Source organism: Neocloeon triangulifer, unplaced genomic scaffold, assembly GCF_031216515.1.
Source record: "Neocloeon triangulifer isolate White Clay Creek 2 clone unplaced genomic scaffold, ASM3121651v1 ptg000014l, whole genome shotgun sequence".
Taxonomy (NCBI): Eukaryota; Metazoa; Arthropoda; class Insecta; order Ephemeroptera; family Baetidae; genus Neocloeon; species Neocloeon triangulifer.
The window spans coordinates 6,450,307-6,464,331 of record NW_026775556.1 but is presented as its reverse complement, the minus strand read 5'-3'; the positions used below and the strand labels follow the sequence as shown (position 1 = coordinate 6,464,331).

Here is a 14,025-nt window from a genome sequence, read left to right as displayed (position 1 = left end):
CCCAAAATGTTTACTATGCAAAAAAAAAATACTTTTATTGACCATTTGAGGATAAATTTTCAACCCTTTGCAGTCGATGCGAGTGTCTGGTTAATTTCGTGAACTGAGATGAGTTTACGTGGCAATTCCCATTGGCGTATTAAGCTGATTGTGAGTGAATCAATTAGAGCGTGAGTTGTGCCGGCACATGTGTTGCTCTCGCAGGCCGGCTCTGCTCTGCATCAAATGCCTGCTCACCCCAAGCGAATTTTAGAGAGATCGATAGCGGCGCAGAGTTCACGCGATCACCGTGCACCGAGCTCGCTGCACCAATACACATGCATCTTTTTGTGCATGCACCTTGCAACTATGCAGACTCCTCTCGTTATGGTTTACTGAACTATTGATTCCGTTCCATGAACTCAAATTTATTGACCGAGAAGAATAAATAATAATATAATCATACATTCAAATCTTTTTGAAAAAAATATAAAAATTTAAAAATAATTATATGGATGTTTTCTTATTTCACATATTTTTAATTAAAAATAACAAGGGTACGAAGGAAATAAATTAATAGCAACGTGAATTAAACGTAAATGGGAAATTTGTCATTGCATTTGTTTAAATAATATTAATGGAGTATTAAAATATTATATTAACACAGAAGAAACCTTGTGTTTACAAGTGTGTATTTGATTTAACTTTTCAGATTTTCCGATATAATATCGTGATATCTAATGAGAAAAATACTCAATTATATATCACAACTCTTGTTTCAATATTGGATTGGTCAATAACTTTAAATTTCTTAGACAACCTTTATGACACGGCTTTTGAAATACACACCATCATTAAAAGCAACTAATTAATTTTTTTCACGTTTAATTCTATGAAAAAAGTGACCTTACAATTCAATGAAGAGCATGAATATGAAATTTACAGAAAAATTTGATCAATAAAGATTATCATTTGAAGAGATAATTTGACTTAATATGCCTTAAAAAGAGTAGTTATACTTTTACTTATTGAAAATAATATAATTCTTATGAAGAAGCAATGCGTGAGATAAATTCAATAAAGAAACACATTACAAAATTGAATTTTAAATGAATCAGAATGTCTGTTATTTAGAGATACCGTTAAAAATCACTAGTTTTACAATACCTATGAAAGTTCATAATCTGTTACTTTTGTTACCAAATTTTTTTCTCTAATTGTTTTTAAGTAAAAAAAAAAGGATTTTAGGTTAATAGTTTGTTGTCCGGGAAATTTGCAGTTGAATATTTTACGAGGCGTTTATTACTTTGTCCTTCAGCACCCTTTTGCGTGTCCTCATTGCTATAATGTATAAAACTACTCTGACTTAATCCGCGACACTCGCTGTCGAATTCCTCAAATAGACCTCCCACGCTGACCTTTTCCAAGTTCTCGGAAATCCACTCTCGCGCGCTCTGCGAGATTAAATCAGTTTTTCGCGCCCTTATATAATAAAGAACGAATGCTGCTTTTTCGCGGAAAATCGTCTCCCTGAAGAGTAACACACAAGTACAAATAGAGGCATATAATGGTACTTGTGTGGAATGAAACGAGGCCGACAGCGATGGTTTGCCTTGCGAGGCAAAATCAATATATTTTCTCGTGGAAAATATACCAAATTTTTTGTGGCTCATCCACGAAATTGCCTTCTTTGCTCAGAGCGAGCAAAGCCCGCGGAACCAGGTGGTCACGACACCGAGGATATCAGCACACCCTGTGCACCAAATATCGCCTTGACTCAGTCACGAGGGCTTTAAACGCATCCTTGACCGCCATCACTGTGCGTGATTTTTATATTTAATCATTTAAAATTTTAAAGTATTCCTACCTTTGGCTTTTGAAGGAAAATCCAAGAAGCTCAACTATTTTGAAGGTAGTTGACGAGAGTTGATAATGTATAATGCTGAAACAATTGGCGTTCTATAAAAGTTCTATAAAATTTAAAAAAAACTTTATTTTATTAAAAGGAGAATAATAACAGCTTCTTTATTTAATTAATTAGTCAGGTTAAGGGTTTACTTTATTTGTTTTTAATTTAATTAATTAATTTTTATAATTTTTCTTCTGCTTATAATAATTGTTCTCAATTATTGTAAATTCTATTTTTACAAGTTTTATTAAGAAATTGTTCTTGCACTGGTTCCTTGGCGAATGGGTCAAAGAAATAATAACAATAATTTATTAAACTACTAAAAGCTAAGCGTGGTGACTCATTTTCTAATTAAAAATTTAACAACGATTTATTATGCAGAAGGAAGTTAAATTTGTTCAATAAGTCTAATTTTACACTGATTTTTTTTTACAGATATTGGCAGATATTCATGTTTTGCTTTTCTGGATAAATTAAATCACAACGGATAATTTGATTTTAATTTTGAAAGAGGTTAATTAAGTAATTAATTTTCTATAAAACTTTTTCCTTAATCGTACTTTAACGAGAGCATAAAGCTGAAGAAAAATACGAAAGCGTTATTATTCATCTCACTATGGAAATATCGCCCCCATGCTGGGTGCATATAAAATGCACGCGGGGCGAAAATGCGATTCTCGTGCGGCAGCCGGGGTGATTGCTGTTTTATGGGTCGCGTAATGAAGCCCTCTTCATCCGGTGCCCGAGCACTTTTCTGGGAAAAACTCGGTCGGAAAAATAACACGCCCTCCCGCATTGCTGCAATCTCGGCGTTTTCCGCGAACCGCTCTGCTGTCTGTTCGGGCGAATTACGCGGCTGGTGTGTATTATGGTCATAAATCTCACCCCTTTGCATCCTCTTTAACACCAGCGTTCCGCGAGTAACGGATTCATGCTTGTTTTCGCAGAATTTCGAACTGTAATTAAACGCAGGTTTGGGCAATTAATTCACCGTGCGACATGCGCACCCGCTTAATTATCAGCTGCGGTAATTATTTCATTCTGCACGATTTACTGCACGCTTGGTGCTTTCCTCAGCAGCAGGCCAATATAAAAGTAGAGAGCTAATTTATCTCAGAGAATTGCATCATAAACGTTGCTGAACTCAACTTTCTTCCCGCCAGCTGGTTTATATTTGAAGGAGCTTCATTCAAAGAAGAGTGAGAATTTTATTGTCATTGCAAAAAGGTTTTATATGACCATGGTTGAAAAAATTTAATTTGGATTATTTGTAGGAAGCGTAAAACAATAATCAATTAGGCGAAGTTTTTGAGAAAACAATTAACACTTTAAGATGCATGGAAGCAAATTATTATTTCATTCTGCTGAGGTGCTTAAAAATACATATCTCAATAATTTAGACTGAAACCTCACAAAATATAAATTCATTTTCTTAGGAATGATTCAATTTAATGGGAGAAACTTTTTATCGCTACCTTGATTTTCCAATATTTTTTTTTCTTTTTCTTATCACGCTTTTAATTCAAATTTATGCAATCGACGGTATACGCTTAACTCACAAATAAAATTAATCAATATGAAAATGGTTAGCCAAGGATGGTATGTTAATATCTTTCAAATTTATTTTATTTCATTCATGGGTCGCTGGCGTAGAAATTATTCCGAGTCGATCGAAAGAATTTGCCTGTTTCGCTGCCACCCTCTTGAATGAGTGAATTATCCATATGCCAATTCAACAAGCTTGTGCCGGACGTGCTAAGAAATAAAAGCAGGGAAGGCAGCCCGGGATGCAAAGCAGATGGAAAATTGCGGCCGAGCGTCCCTGAAAAGTTGTCCGTCTTCTGTGTATGTCACCCTATCTAGGGAGGGACCTTATCGATTCCCAGTCAGACAGATATAGAGTGAGTGCTGGATGCTTTTATTTTCACCCAGCCAATAAATTTTTTATTCCGACACAACGCGAATTTCGTTCGGTATCAAAACGGCCGACTAGAATTTGTTTTTTCTGTAGCAAAATAATCAACAGTATTTTTTGCCCTTAAATGCTAATTAGGTTAGTCTTGAAATAGACAATAAAATATTTTAAAAATATGTCGACGAAATAATTTTAAAATATTTATGCTGCAAACCTTATAAATTTTCAAATATTTTACCCTCAAAAACTTCGACACCCTGCAGAATTTGTGAAAATTTCACAACATATTGTAATTTATTAAAAAAAAAATATATATAATAATCCTGTTTATTTGACGACTTTTTTTTAAATTCTATGACCATACGAAAATTTAAACATCTGTGCCAAATCAAAAATTTTCCTCAATACAAAGGATATTTCTTGTGCAATTTTTTTTTATCAAAAGAGTATTAGAATCGGGACCGTTCGTGAATGATTGACCGCGAATTGGCCTAAATTTTTGATAATTTTATCATTTATTTCGTAAATATTTTTAATAATAAAAGTTATCTGTCCACTCTCAAAATAGTAGATGCAATAAAAGTTTGAAGACTTTGGAAAGTTCTGGCTCGCGGTGGAGCACGATCATTTTAATAAAACACAATTGCACACGTGTGCGCGACATTCATAATACAAGCCGGCGAGTTTCATGGCAAGGAAGGCCGCCCAGTTGTCGTTCGTTGCTGCGTGGTCTCTCAAATTGGGACACGTCGAGGTGAGTCACCTTGTCTTTCTTCTTATTTAAGATTATGCCGCGTGAATATTCATTGCGTTATATTCATGTGATTCCACCAACTTTTGACCGCTTTTTATTTTGCCACACGCCCATAGCTAAGCGCCTTTTGCGTGTTTGCTTATCAGCGGCGAAATGCTAGTGAATGAGCGTTTAAAGTGCTTCGGAGTTTAATGTTTGCGCCTGAATTTGAAATTTAGATGAATTATTCAGCGGCAGCGAGAATGTGAATTTGAAATTTATGGCTTAGATTATTCTAGTGAGCTCTCTTGCGTACATTGACGAAAGCTGGCTGGTTGTATGTCTGGGCCGACTATTGAGTCGTCAATAGACAACTTTAAGAACAAAGAATAAATCAATAAATACAAAAATTATTTCGAAAAAAAAAATATAAATTAATTGAAAAATCAGAGAACTTTACAACGTTGAACGTTAACGAGATAATTGGTTAATTTCAATTTTATTAAATTATTTATTAATAATCTTCTATGAAATTTGTTTAAAATGAAAGTTACTAAAAATATTTTATTTATTTTCAAGAAAAAAATTGAAAATTCTACCAAATCGTAAATTAACAAGACTTGGATCAAAACAAATAATAATTATAAGCAGATTATTAAGATAGATATTTTAAAAATTGTTCGTATTTTGAAATGTTTTTATTTTTTGCCATTATCTTTATTTTAACATTCTATTTTCTATTTAAATTATAAAAAGTTTTTTTCAACTTAACAGATTCTAGACAAAAATTGCAAATTTTATTGCAGTTTTAAGATAAAAAAAATAATAAATAAGTACACTACTGCTACGTAGAATGATTAATTCAACAATAAATACTTTCCATGTATAGTTTCCTTGTAATTATTAACAGCTGAATCCCATCTGATCAAAATCATCTAATAAAAATATCAAATTAAAAAAAAATCAACGAACTGAAAATAAATTGTCATACATTTATACTCATACTGCCGCCCTTATTGTTAGGGACGAAATGTGTATGGAATCATCAAATAAAACCGTCAAACTTTCTATCTCTTTTATTGAAAAAAAATAGCTCTTTTCATATGTCTAGCAATAAATGAATGTTAGAAGTAAACTAAAAATATTTTTAAAAAAGGGTGCAGTCTTTTGTAGACGGAATCAAATTACAAACTAATCTGTAGATTAGTCAGATTAGTTTGTTTTGAAGGGAGTGTCGCCCACGCGCATTTCCCACGAACTGCGTGCATTCAAATGGCAAAGCTATTCTCGCTTAATTTCCTTCCCATTTGGAAAAAAAGTCAACGTGATTACGCCAACGCAGGCAGTCCAATAATTAGCATGACAGTAAGCCCAAGAGCAGACTGACGCGGAGTGGTGTGGCGGCTTTTGGCGGAACAATTATAGGCTCTTGGAGTGGGTGCTAATTCAGCTAGAGGCACAGCCACCCACGCAACTGCCACTATACCAAAATAAAACGCACCGGCAGGGGTTTCACGGTCGGAGTGAGTGGGTAATGGGAAAAAAGAGCGTCGCCGACTGCGGATCATCTCCGACCCTTCTGCGGGAGAAAAGACGAGCGGTCGGCATCAGCTTTTGTGCAAATAATCCACTGATCAGCCAGCAAGCCGCAATTATTGCGTTCAATCGATTTCTCACTGCATGAAGGCTTTTCACAAAGTAGTCCATTGAATTTTTTAGAGCGGTGCAGCATTGGCATTGCAAATTTTATACATATTGAATTTTAAAATGTCTTTTTGCAACACTTTTTCCATTATTCCTCCTCATTGAAAATTTTTAATAAAATACTTTATTCACGCTTCACCATGAACTCCTCTTAATTCAAATATTAAACTTGACCATTCCACTTTCTGACCGCAGTTTTGGACATATTCATATTTAATTGTTTGTTTTTATTCTTTATTTAAATTTTTATACTATAAACAAGTTCTAAAATTCCTTTTTTTTTATATAACTTGAAATATCATTTTCTAATTCCGTACTTTGGTACATTGAGAACAAATAACCTACATTTTAATTTTTATACAGGCGTGTGATCAATGAAAAGCGAGAAATTCCGGACTCAATCTTATTTCCTCTTGATAAAGATGTTATCTTTTCAAGCCACTTCAAGCCTTTTTATTTCCGCTCCATTTTTATTAGCTGTTAAAAGATTAGAAGTTTTCATTATTATTATAATTTATTTACATTTTCCAATAGTAAAAATGAACAATTGTTTGGAGGGAAGCATTGAATGTTTGTACAAAACGGCACCTCCAAGCAAAAAAGCCAGTATCAAAAGGGGTCATTCACTGCCAGATACTCGGATGAATAAGATTGTACTGATTTCATCAAATTTTGTTGTTGTTGTTATTTATTGTTGTCATAAAACAAACTTTGAAAATAAAGTAAATAAGTAGAAAATTAGGAAATAAAATTTGTGGTATTAGTAAATAAAATATTCAAGCATAAAGTTAATTTACAAGGCACTTTACGTTTTTTCTTGACAAGCAACGTCAGCTCGTCAGATTAGGTTTAAATTTTTATAGTTAAACTTTATTTTGGAAAAGTGATGCATACTCGATTATAGATGAACCGTAACAATATATCCATGCGCAATAAAACTAACTTTTTATTTGCAACTTGGATAATATTTAAATTTTATCACAGTATTTTAGTCGTCATAAAAACGTTCGTGTGAGGGACAGAATTTCATTACTCGTATGTGCGGAAAGGAATCGAGAGACACACATGGGGGATAAAAATAATTCATTCCACTCGCCCTATACATATGCGCGCGGATCAAAATGTGTCACTCGCCTGGTTTATGTCCGTGCCTGGCCGTGATGTGCGCGGGTGTGAATTTCGTCATGTGTCTCTGCGCGCGCTAAATGGACAGGTGAAATAAAATATAGAGAGGGCCCTTAACGCTGAACGCTTCCGTTCATGGTGCAAATAAATCGGCACACAACTGGGAGATTATCAATTGTTCGGCAGGAATAATAATTATTGGACGTGGCATTTTGCATTGCATAGCAATTTCATTTCCTGGCTGACGTGTTTGCATAATTTTTGTTTATTAATTATTTATGGGTTATTCATAAATGTCTGAATCTACAGAAAAATATAGATTATTGTTAGATACACATTAGTTAAATTGTAATGCCAAAATGATAATGTTTTTAATTTTACTTCTTTTTTACATTTTTATTGGGTACCATCATAATGTCCTAAAGAAAATGTCCTAAATTGAGGTTAAAGACAATGTCCTAACAGAGAATGTCCTAAAGAAAATATCCTAAAGATAATGTCCTAAAAGCTATGGTCGCACATTGTCCTAAAAACTTTGTCCTAATTGAATTTCAAGAAAATGTCCTAAATTTCGGAAAAGTGGTTGATTTATTCTAAAAAATTTAGTTTTTTCAACAGGGACTAACATCCAAAATGAATTCACTTAAAAGCAGAAAGAATGATGCTAATTGTTGAGCTTCTCTGTCACATTTCAAAAGATAGTTGATCAAATAATTCAAAAAATAAAAGTGTATAAAAGTTTGAAACAATCATATTATTTTCCACAAATACAAATTATTGTTAATAATAATATTATTACTTCAACTTATATTGAAAATAAATTTAACGAATATTTTCAATTAGAATTTTTCATATTTTTTGTCTTGAAAAAAAAATCGAATGATATTTTTAAGTAAACTTTTTCGTAGGAAACATAAATACAATTGCCTGAAGATTTGTACGAAATTCTTTGAAACTATTGTCTAGAAGAAAGATTTATAGCTACATTTCTCAACTACCCGTAGCAAAAGCGAAGGAAATAATATTGAAAAAAATATTCGAGTCATTACAAAAGCCTAAAATTACTAAAATTAGTCAAAGGTCTAAATATGTATATTTTCCGATAAAGACTCTAGTCGTATGAAGCGTAAAATATGTTGAATCTGGATAAATTTTGAAACAAAATTACTTGAAAGGATGAAATTAAATTTTTTTCACATGACACATGACTTTTCATAATTTTCAGGTGTTAGGATATTGTATGTTAGGACATTTTCAATTCTTAATTTTAGGGCATTTTCTTTAGGATATTTTCTGTAGGACATTTTCTTTAGGATATTATCCGTTAGGACATTTTCTGTTAGGACATTGTCTTTAGGACATTGTGAGGCACCCCTTTTTATTTTGTTTTTAATTTAGTAAATTGTAAGCAAGTACAATTTTATTTTAATTATTCAGTGAATATTTTAATTTTGGTTCATTATAATATTTATAATGCAAATCGTTAAGATTAATAATTTCACTCTAAACTCAAATACTTAATTTTAAATTTAAAACCAAATGAAATATTTTTTTTAATATTCCGACGGTAAATAATTATTTAAAATTGAGTAAAAGGTAGAATAAGACGATTGAGTTAACCTCTTAGACTGCAGTTTTTATTAATTATAATTTTATTTGACACTGCAATTAGTTTTCGCTGATTGTCTACGTCTAATTTTGGCGTATGAGAGTTGCCGCGTGCTCGCAATCAGGATAATGGAAGCAAGGTGCACGCCCTCGACGAGCACGCACAACACAAAATATAACTCATTTGTCTGGAAGCTCGACTCCTGCCGGCAGTTAATTAGAATGAGCGCGCTAATGAAAATAAATTGCTCGCACCCGGCGACTTGGACGAAAAAAATAGTGCGTCACCAAAGAAAACTCGTACTCAAGGGAGAGGATGCAGTATTTTTTTCTAGCGACTTTTATGTACGCAGTGAAAAGCTAATTAGGATTTACCAACATTTTTGCTTTGAACTCCTCATGCATATTGCAAAATAGCCGTCTTTTCTCCCAGCTAAAGAAGTAAATCCTGGAGGAGCGAGCGAAGCAGGAATAAATTTCAATTTGCGTCTTTGCAGTGGATTTGAATTCATCTCCCTGCTGCTTTTATTGCCTTCGCTGCAGACAGGTGGAAAAAGAGGCTGCCTATAATATAATTTCGTTCTTTTGGCCAGCGGATCTGCCGGGCCACTTGGGGCTCGTTCTTTCTCCTTTACGGGAAGTTGGCAAATGAAAAGCGAAAATAAAGATCTTTTTGAACTGCAATCTGACCTTCATTTTTATAACGTTTCAATTTAGATTCTGGAATTAAAGTCAAAATACTTTTTCAAAATTTTTATTGAAAAGCTATTAGAGAAGCAGGCACCACTTTTCTAATTTCTCGTGACCAAAATTTAATTCCCGGTATTCACTTTTTGAAGCTAAATTTGAAGTAAATCTTGGTTTTCAACTTTAAACAATTCATAAATTTTAATGAAAAAGGATCTTCAACGGCAAATTTAAAAATTTCAAAGTAACAATCTTCTCGGCTATTTTTGTAAATAAGAATGAAAATAGAATGGGCAGTTTTCACTTCAATTCTTATTTAAAAGGACGAAATGGGTTTTAGAAAGAAAAAAAATGAAAACGTCACGTTTCTTCATTATTATTTCACGAAGACATTTTTTCCTCGAATTCCATTCCCGTCTAACAATAATTATGCAAATCTCTGCTCTTCACTAGCACGTTTTTCTCCTCAGGCAAGAAAACTGCAAATTAATATGATCACGAGTGCCCATCGGCAGCTTGCTTGCCTTTCAATATAAATGCAAATCAAGTGTAGGCGGCGATGGTTGGTGGCGGGTGGGCCTTCGGCGAGAAATCGCGCACCTCTCGCAGCCCTGCTCATTTGCGCAGCAGTTTCATCGGCGGTCATTAGTGAGGATTAATTATTTACTCAGGCGAGCCTGATCAATCGCAGCTCCCAAGGCTGCTAAATAGATCGACGTGTCTGATGCGGCCAAACCGGCATTTAGACGCCAGATTTGTTGTGTTTGAACGCCGACATGCCGTGAATGCAAACATACAAATTAACTCTGCTCCGAGCACAAAGTGCCAAAAGGTGAATCGGTGAATGTAATGATTTTCAACTAAGCAAAGACGAAGCTTTTGGTTTGTGAAATTGTTGATTAAACTTACAAAAAAATTTTATTTTTATTTACAAGACAATTTTATATTCACTCTATTTATTCTATGAAAGTTTTTAGTCAATGCATATTTTAAAGGCTACATTATATTGAAATATTAAAATAATTAGTATCAAAATTAAAGAAAAAATTATAATAAATTTATAAAAAGAATTATCTTTTAAAAGAGTTTCTTTTATCACTCCTTTTATTACATTTGCCATTTAATTGTAAGTGCCACTTTCAAAATTCGCTTGACGCTTTTGCAGATGCGCACGAATGCAGGTTGAAAAAGAAATATTAATTTGCTCGCACAGTCGGGCTGTGCGTATGTGTGTGTGTGTGTGTGTGTGTGTGTGTGTGTGTGTGTGTGTGTGTGTGTGTGTGTGTGTGTGTGTGTGTGTGTGTGTGTGTGTGTGTGTGTGTGTGTGTGTGTGTGTGTGTGTGTGTGTGTGTGTGTGTGTGTGTGTGTGTGTGTGTGTGTGTGTGTGTGTGTGTGTGTGTGTGTGTGTGTGTGTGTGTGTGTGTGTGTGTGTGTGTGTGTGTGTGTGTGTGTGTGTGTGTGTGTGTGTGTGTGTGTGTGTGTGTGTGTGTGTGTGTGTGTGTGTGTGTGTGTGTGTGTGTGTGTGTGTGTGTGTGTGTGTGTGTGTGTGTGTGTGTGTGTGTGTGTGTGTGTGTGTGTGTGATTTAATTCTTGCAGAGCCGCGAGAGATGTGTTACTCGGTAATATGAAACGACGTGAATTATGCAAATACCGCGGCGAAATGAGACGAGCTCTGAAAACCCCGTGTATGCTTGACCCTGGATTGACGTCACACTCTTGCTCCTGCTGCAATGAATGGTCAATTCAGGCTAACTAGCTTGGCGCTTTCGCTACATACATTCACGTCCCTTGTCCTCCTGGGAGTGCATTTGATTTAAACCGGCTGACCGCGCCACTGCGTTTGCGTTCCTTCCCCATTCCACCAACTCAATTTTCTATCTTCACTTCTGCTTCACTTATTCACTATACGCACCTATTAGATTTTAATTGTTCAATTTAAGAATTAAAATTTATGAAGAAGTAGTAAATATATAAATAAAGATAATGGGTCCATAGAAACTAGGACGCTTAATTTTAAGAATAATGTGTAGATAATTATATTCTAGTATCTTGAATGCTTAATCTACAGTAAATTACATTTTGATTAATAAAAATTTCTAATCAATAATAAAATGCAAATCCTTTGCATGTCATCCAAGGAATTATTGTTGTCTTCTTTTCTCTGCATGGTCTTCATTCAAGACCCTTTAGTACACTTATTACCGCTTATTACTTAAAATTTAACTCTTAAGAGAAGACAACAATTAAACTGCATATAATAATTCTTTAGCTGACATGCAATGAAATTGCATTTTATGATATTTATCATTCAAAATATGATGTGTAATACGACATAATTATTATACCCCAAATTCTGAATCATGATTGATATGCATGTTCCACATTTACGTAAATTTTATTCTGTAATTCCAAATTTCCCATATTTTTTGGTGATAAGAATGATTGATGAAAATCTCGAATTATGAAATTTTAAAACTTATCGTCAAATTAGTATAAATAATTATATTTTAAATAAAAACAGTTTATTAAGATTTAAAGACTTTAAAAATAATTAAAAATAGTTTAAATAGTTTAATAATATGAAAGAAAGTTAAAAATAAATATTTTCGTTCAAATCTTAACAGAATGCACCAACGTTGATGCCAGTGAGTTATAATTTAATTGACTTCAACACGAGTCAATTTTCTCAAAACGGTTGGTTTTTCGTGTTTCCTAAATTGCACTCTTCGCCTGACTTAGAATTTTGTGAAACGCAGATCATGGATATTTTTATGCTACTGGTTGGTTTTGTTTATTCAAAATATTTTTCATACTCCGTCTTAAGCACTTTAAGAGACCCACTGATTTAGAAAGAAAGTTTTGTGTGTGTATGTTTGTCAAACCAAAGAAATTGCATTCAAAGATAATGAAAATGTATTTTATTTGCTCTAATTCACAACTTATTAAAGTGACTATGGTTTCCTGATTCCGAATTAAGATAAAAAATCATTAATTTTTTTTTAATCCAAAATCTATTTTTGCCAATTTTCTTCAAAAATCAAAACGTTATTCCAGCTTTAATACTTTAATAAAACTAATTAAATGGGGTACACTGGGTAAGATCATAAAATTAAGCAAAGAAAAATAAACAAAATTAGGGCGTTGGCGGCAATAATGAAGTGACTGAGTGGTGCATAATTGATCGGCGGGCTGCATAATCGCACGGGACTGCACTCGACTAACAAGTAAGCTAATCCGCCAGAGGAATCGATTGGGATGCCGTCGTCGGCCTTGCCCTTTGCGAAATTCTTCATTCTTGGCTCGCTCTCGTCTCGTGCGGCGGCAACAAAATAAAATAAACAGTGGCGAAAAGGAGAAAGGAACGATCGTTTTTGCCGGTCGCAGCCGTCGCCGCCGCAAACAAATCACAAAAAATAATATATAGCGTTGGTGAAAACTAGGGAGACGAGAAGCGTATTTTTATCTCCATCGCGACTTTTTCACGCTGCTCCAGAAAGCTGCTGATGCGTGTTTGCCTCAACCTGACTGCCCTTGACATTCGCACTTCGGCAGGCGATGACGGGCCGCGTTTTTATCGCCTCCAACTATAATGAGGAGATTTGCCCAAATGTCAATTTCATGTGTACAAAAGCCCCAAAATGTACGACAAAGTTTTAATTGTGGATCATTACGGGGATAGAAAGTCCATACAAAAATATTATTTACATCTATAAGTGAAGTGGGATCAAAAGTTTAGCTTGATCAAATTCTTCACCACTGAACTAGTTTTATATATTTTAATTCTTATTAAATACTTTAGATTAAACCGTCATAAACGAATATTTCAATTGTTTTTCGTCAAAATCATAATGTTTCCAGCTCGGTAGCTTGACTGAAACTGACAGTGTTTGTGTTGGTTGTGCTTTCAGATGGCACCAGTTCGCTCGTGAGTGGTCGCGCCGGAGCCGCTTGGCGGAGCAGTGTGCAACAAAAGCATGCGGTGAGTTCGCCGGCCTGCAGATGGAGACTCGATTTATACTCTGACCTGCTTGCCATACTATTATATTTGGAAGGAGAATTAATAAAATGTACTTGAAATGACTTGATCTTAAAAAATTTCCGTAATTTTCATTGGATGAATTAAATCAATCTTTATATAATCGATAAAATAAAAATACTACTAAATATGCTAAATTTCAAATCAATATTCAGATGAAATTACTATTTAAATACAACATAATTATTTTAATGTATGCTGATGAAAATTCAGTCAGCTATAATAAAAAAAAACATCTTCTATTCTTTATGAATTATTGAATTTTAAGTCAATAATATTTAAAGCGACAAAATTAAGAAAGAAAGAACACAAAAAAGAAAAACAGGAAT

General features: G+C 33.9%; 1 protein-coding gene across 1 annotated transcript in view; it reads left to right on the top strand.

The window, feature by feature from the left end:
- LOC132202051 (eye-specific diacylglycerol kinase-like) overlaps positions 1 to 14,025 on the top strand; it is a 131,903-nt gene that overhangs the window by 28,295 nt on the left and 89,583 nt on the right. Inside the window, exon 4 of the mRNA XM_059628709.1 lies at positions 13,569 to 13,639. Coding sequence (XP_059484692.1) covers positions 13,635 to 13,639 — 5 coding nt within the window. The 5' untranslated portion in view covers positions 13,569 to 13,634. The remainder of the gene's footprint in view (positions 1 to 13,568; positions 13,640 to 14,025) is intronic.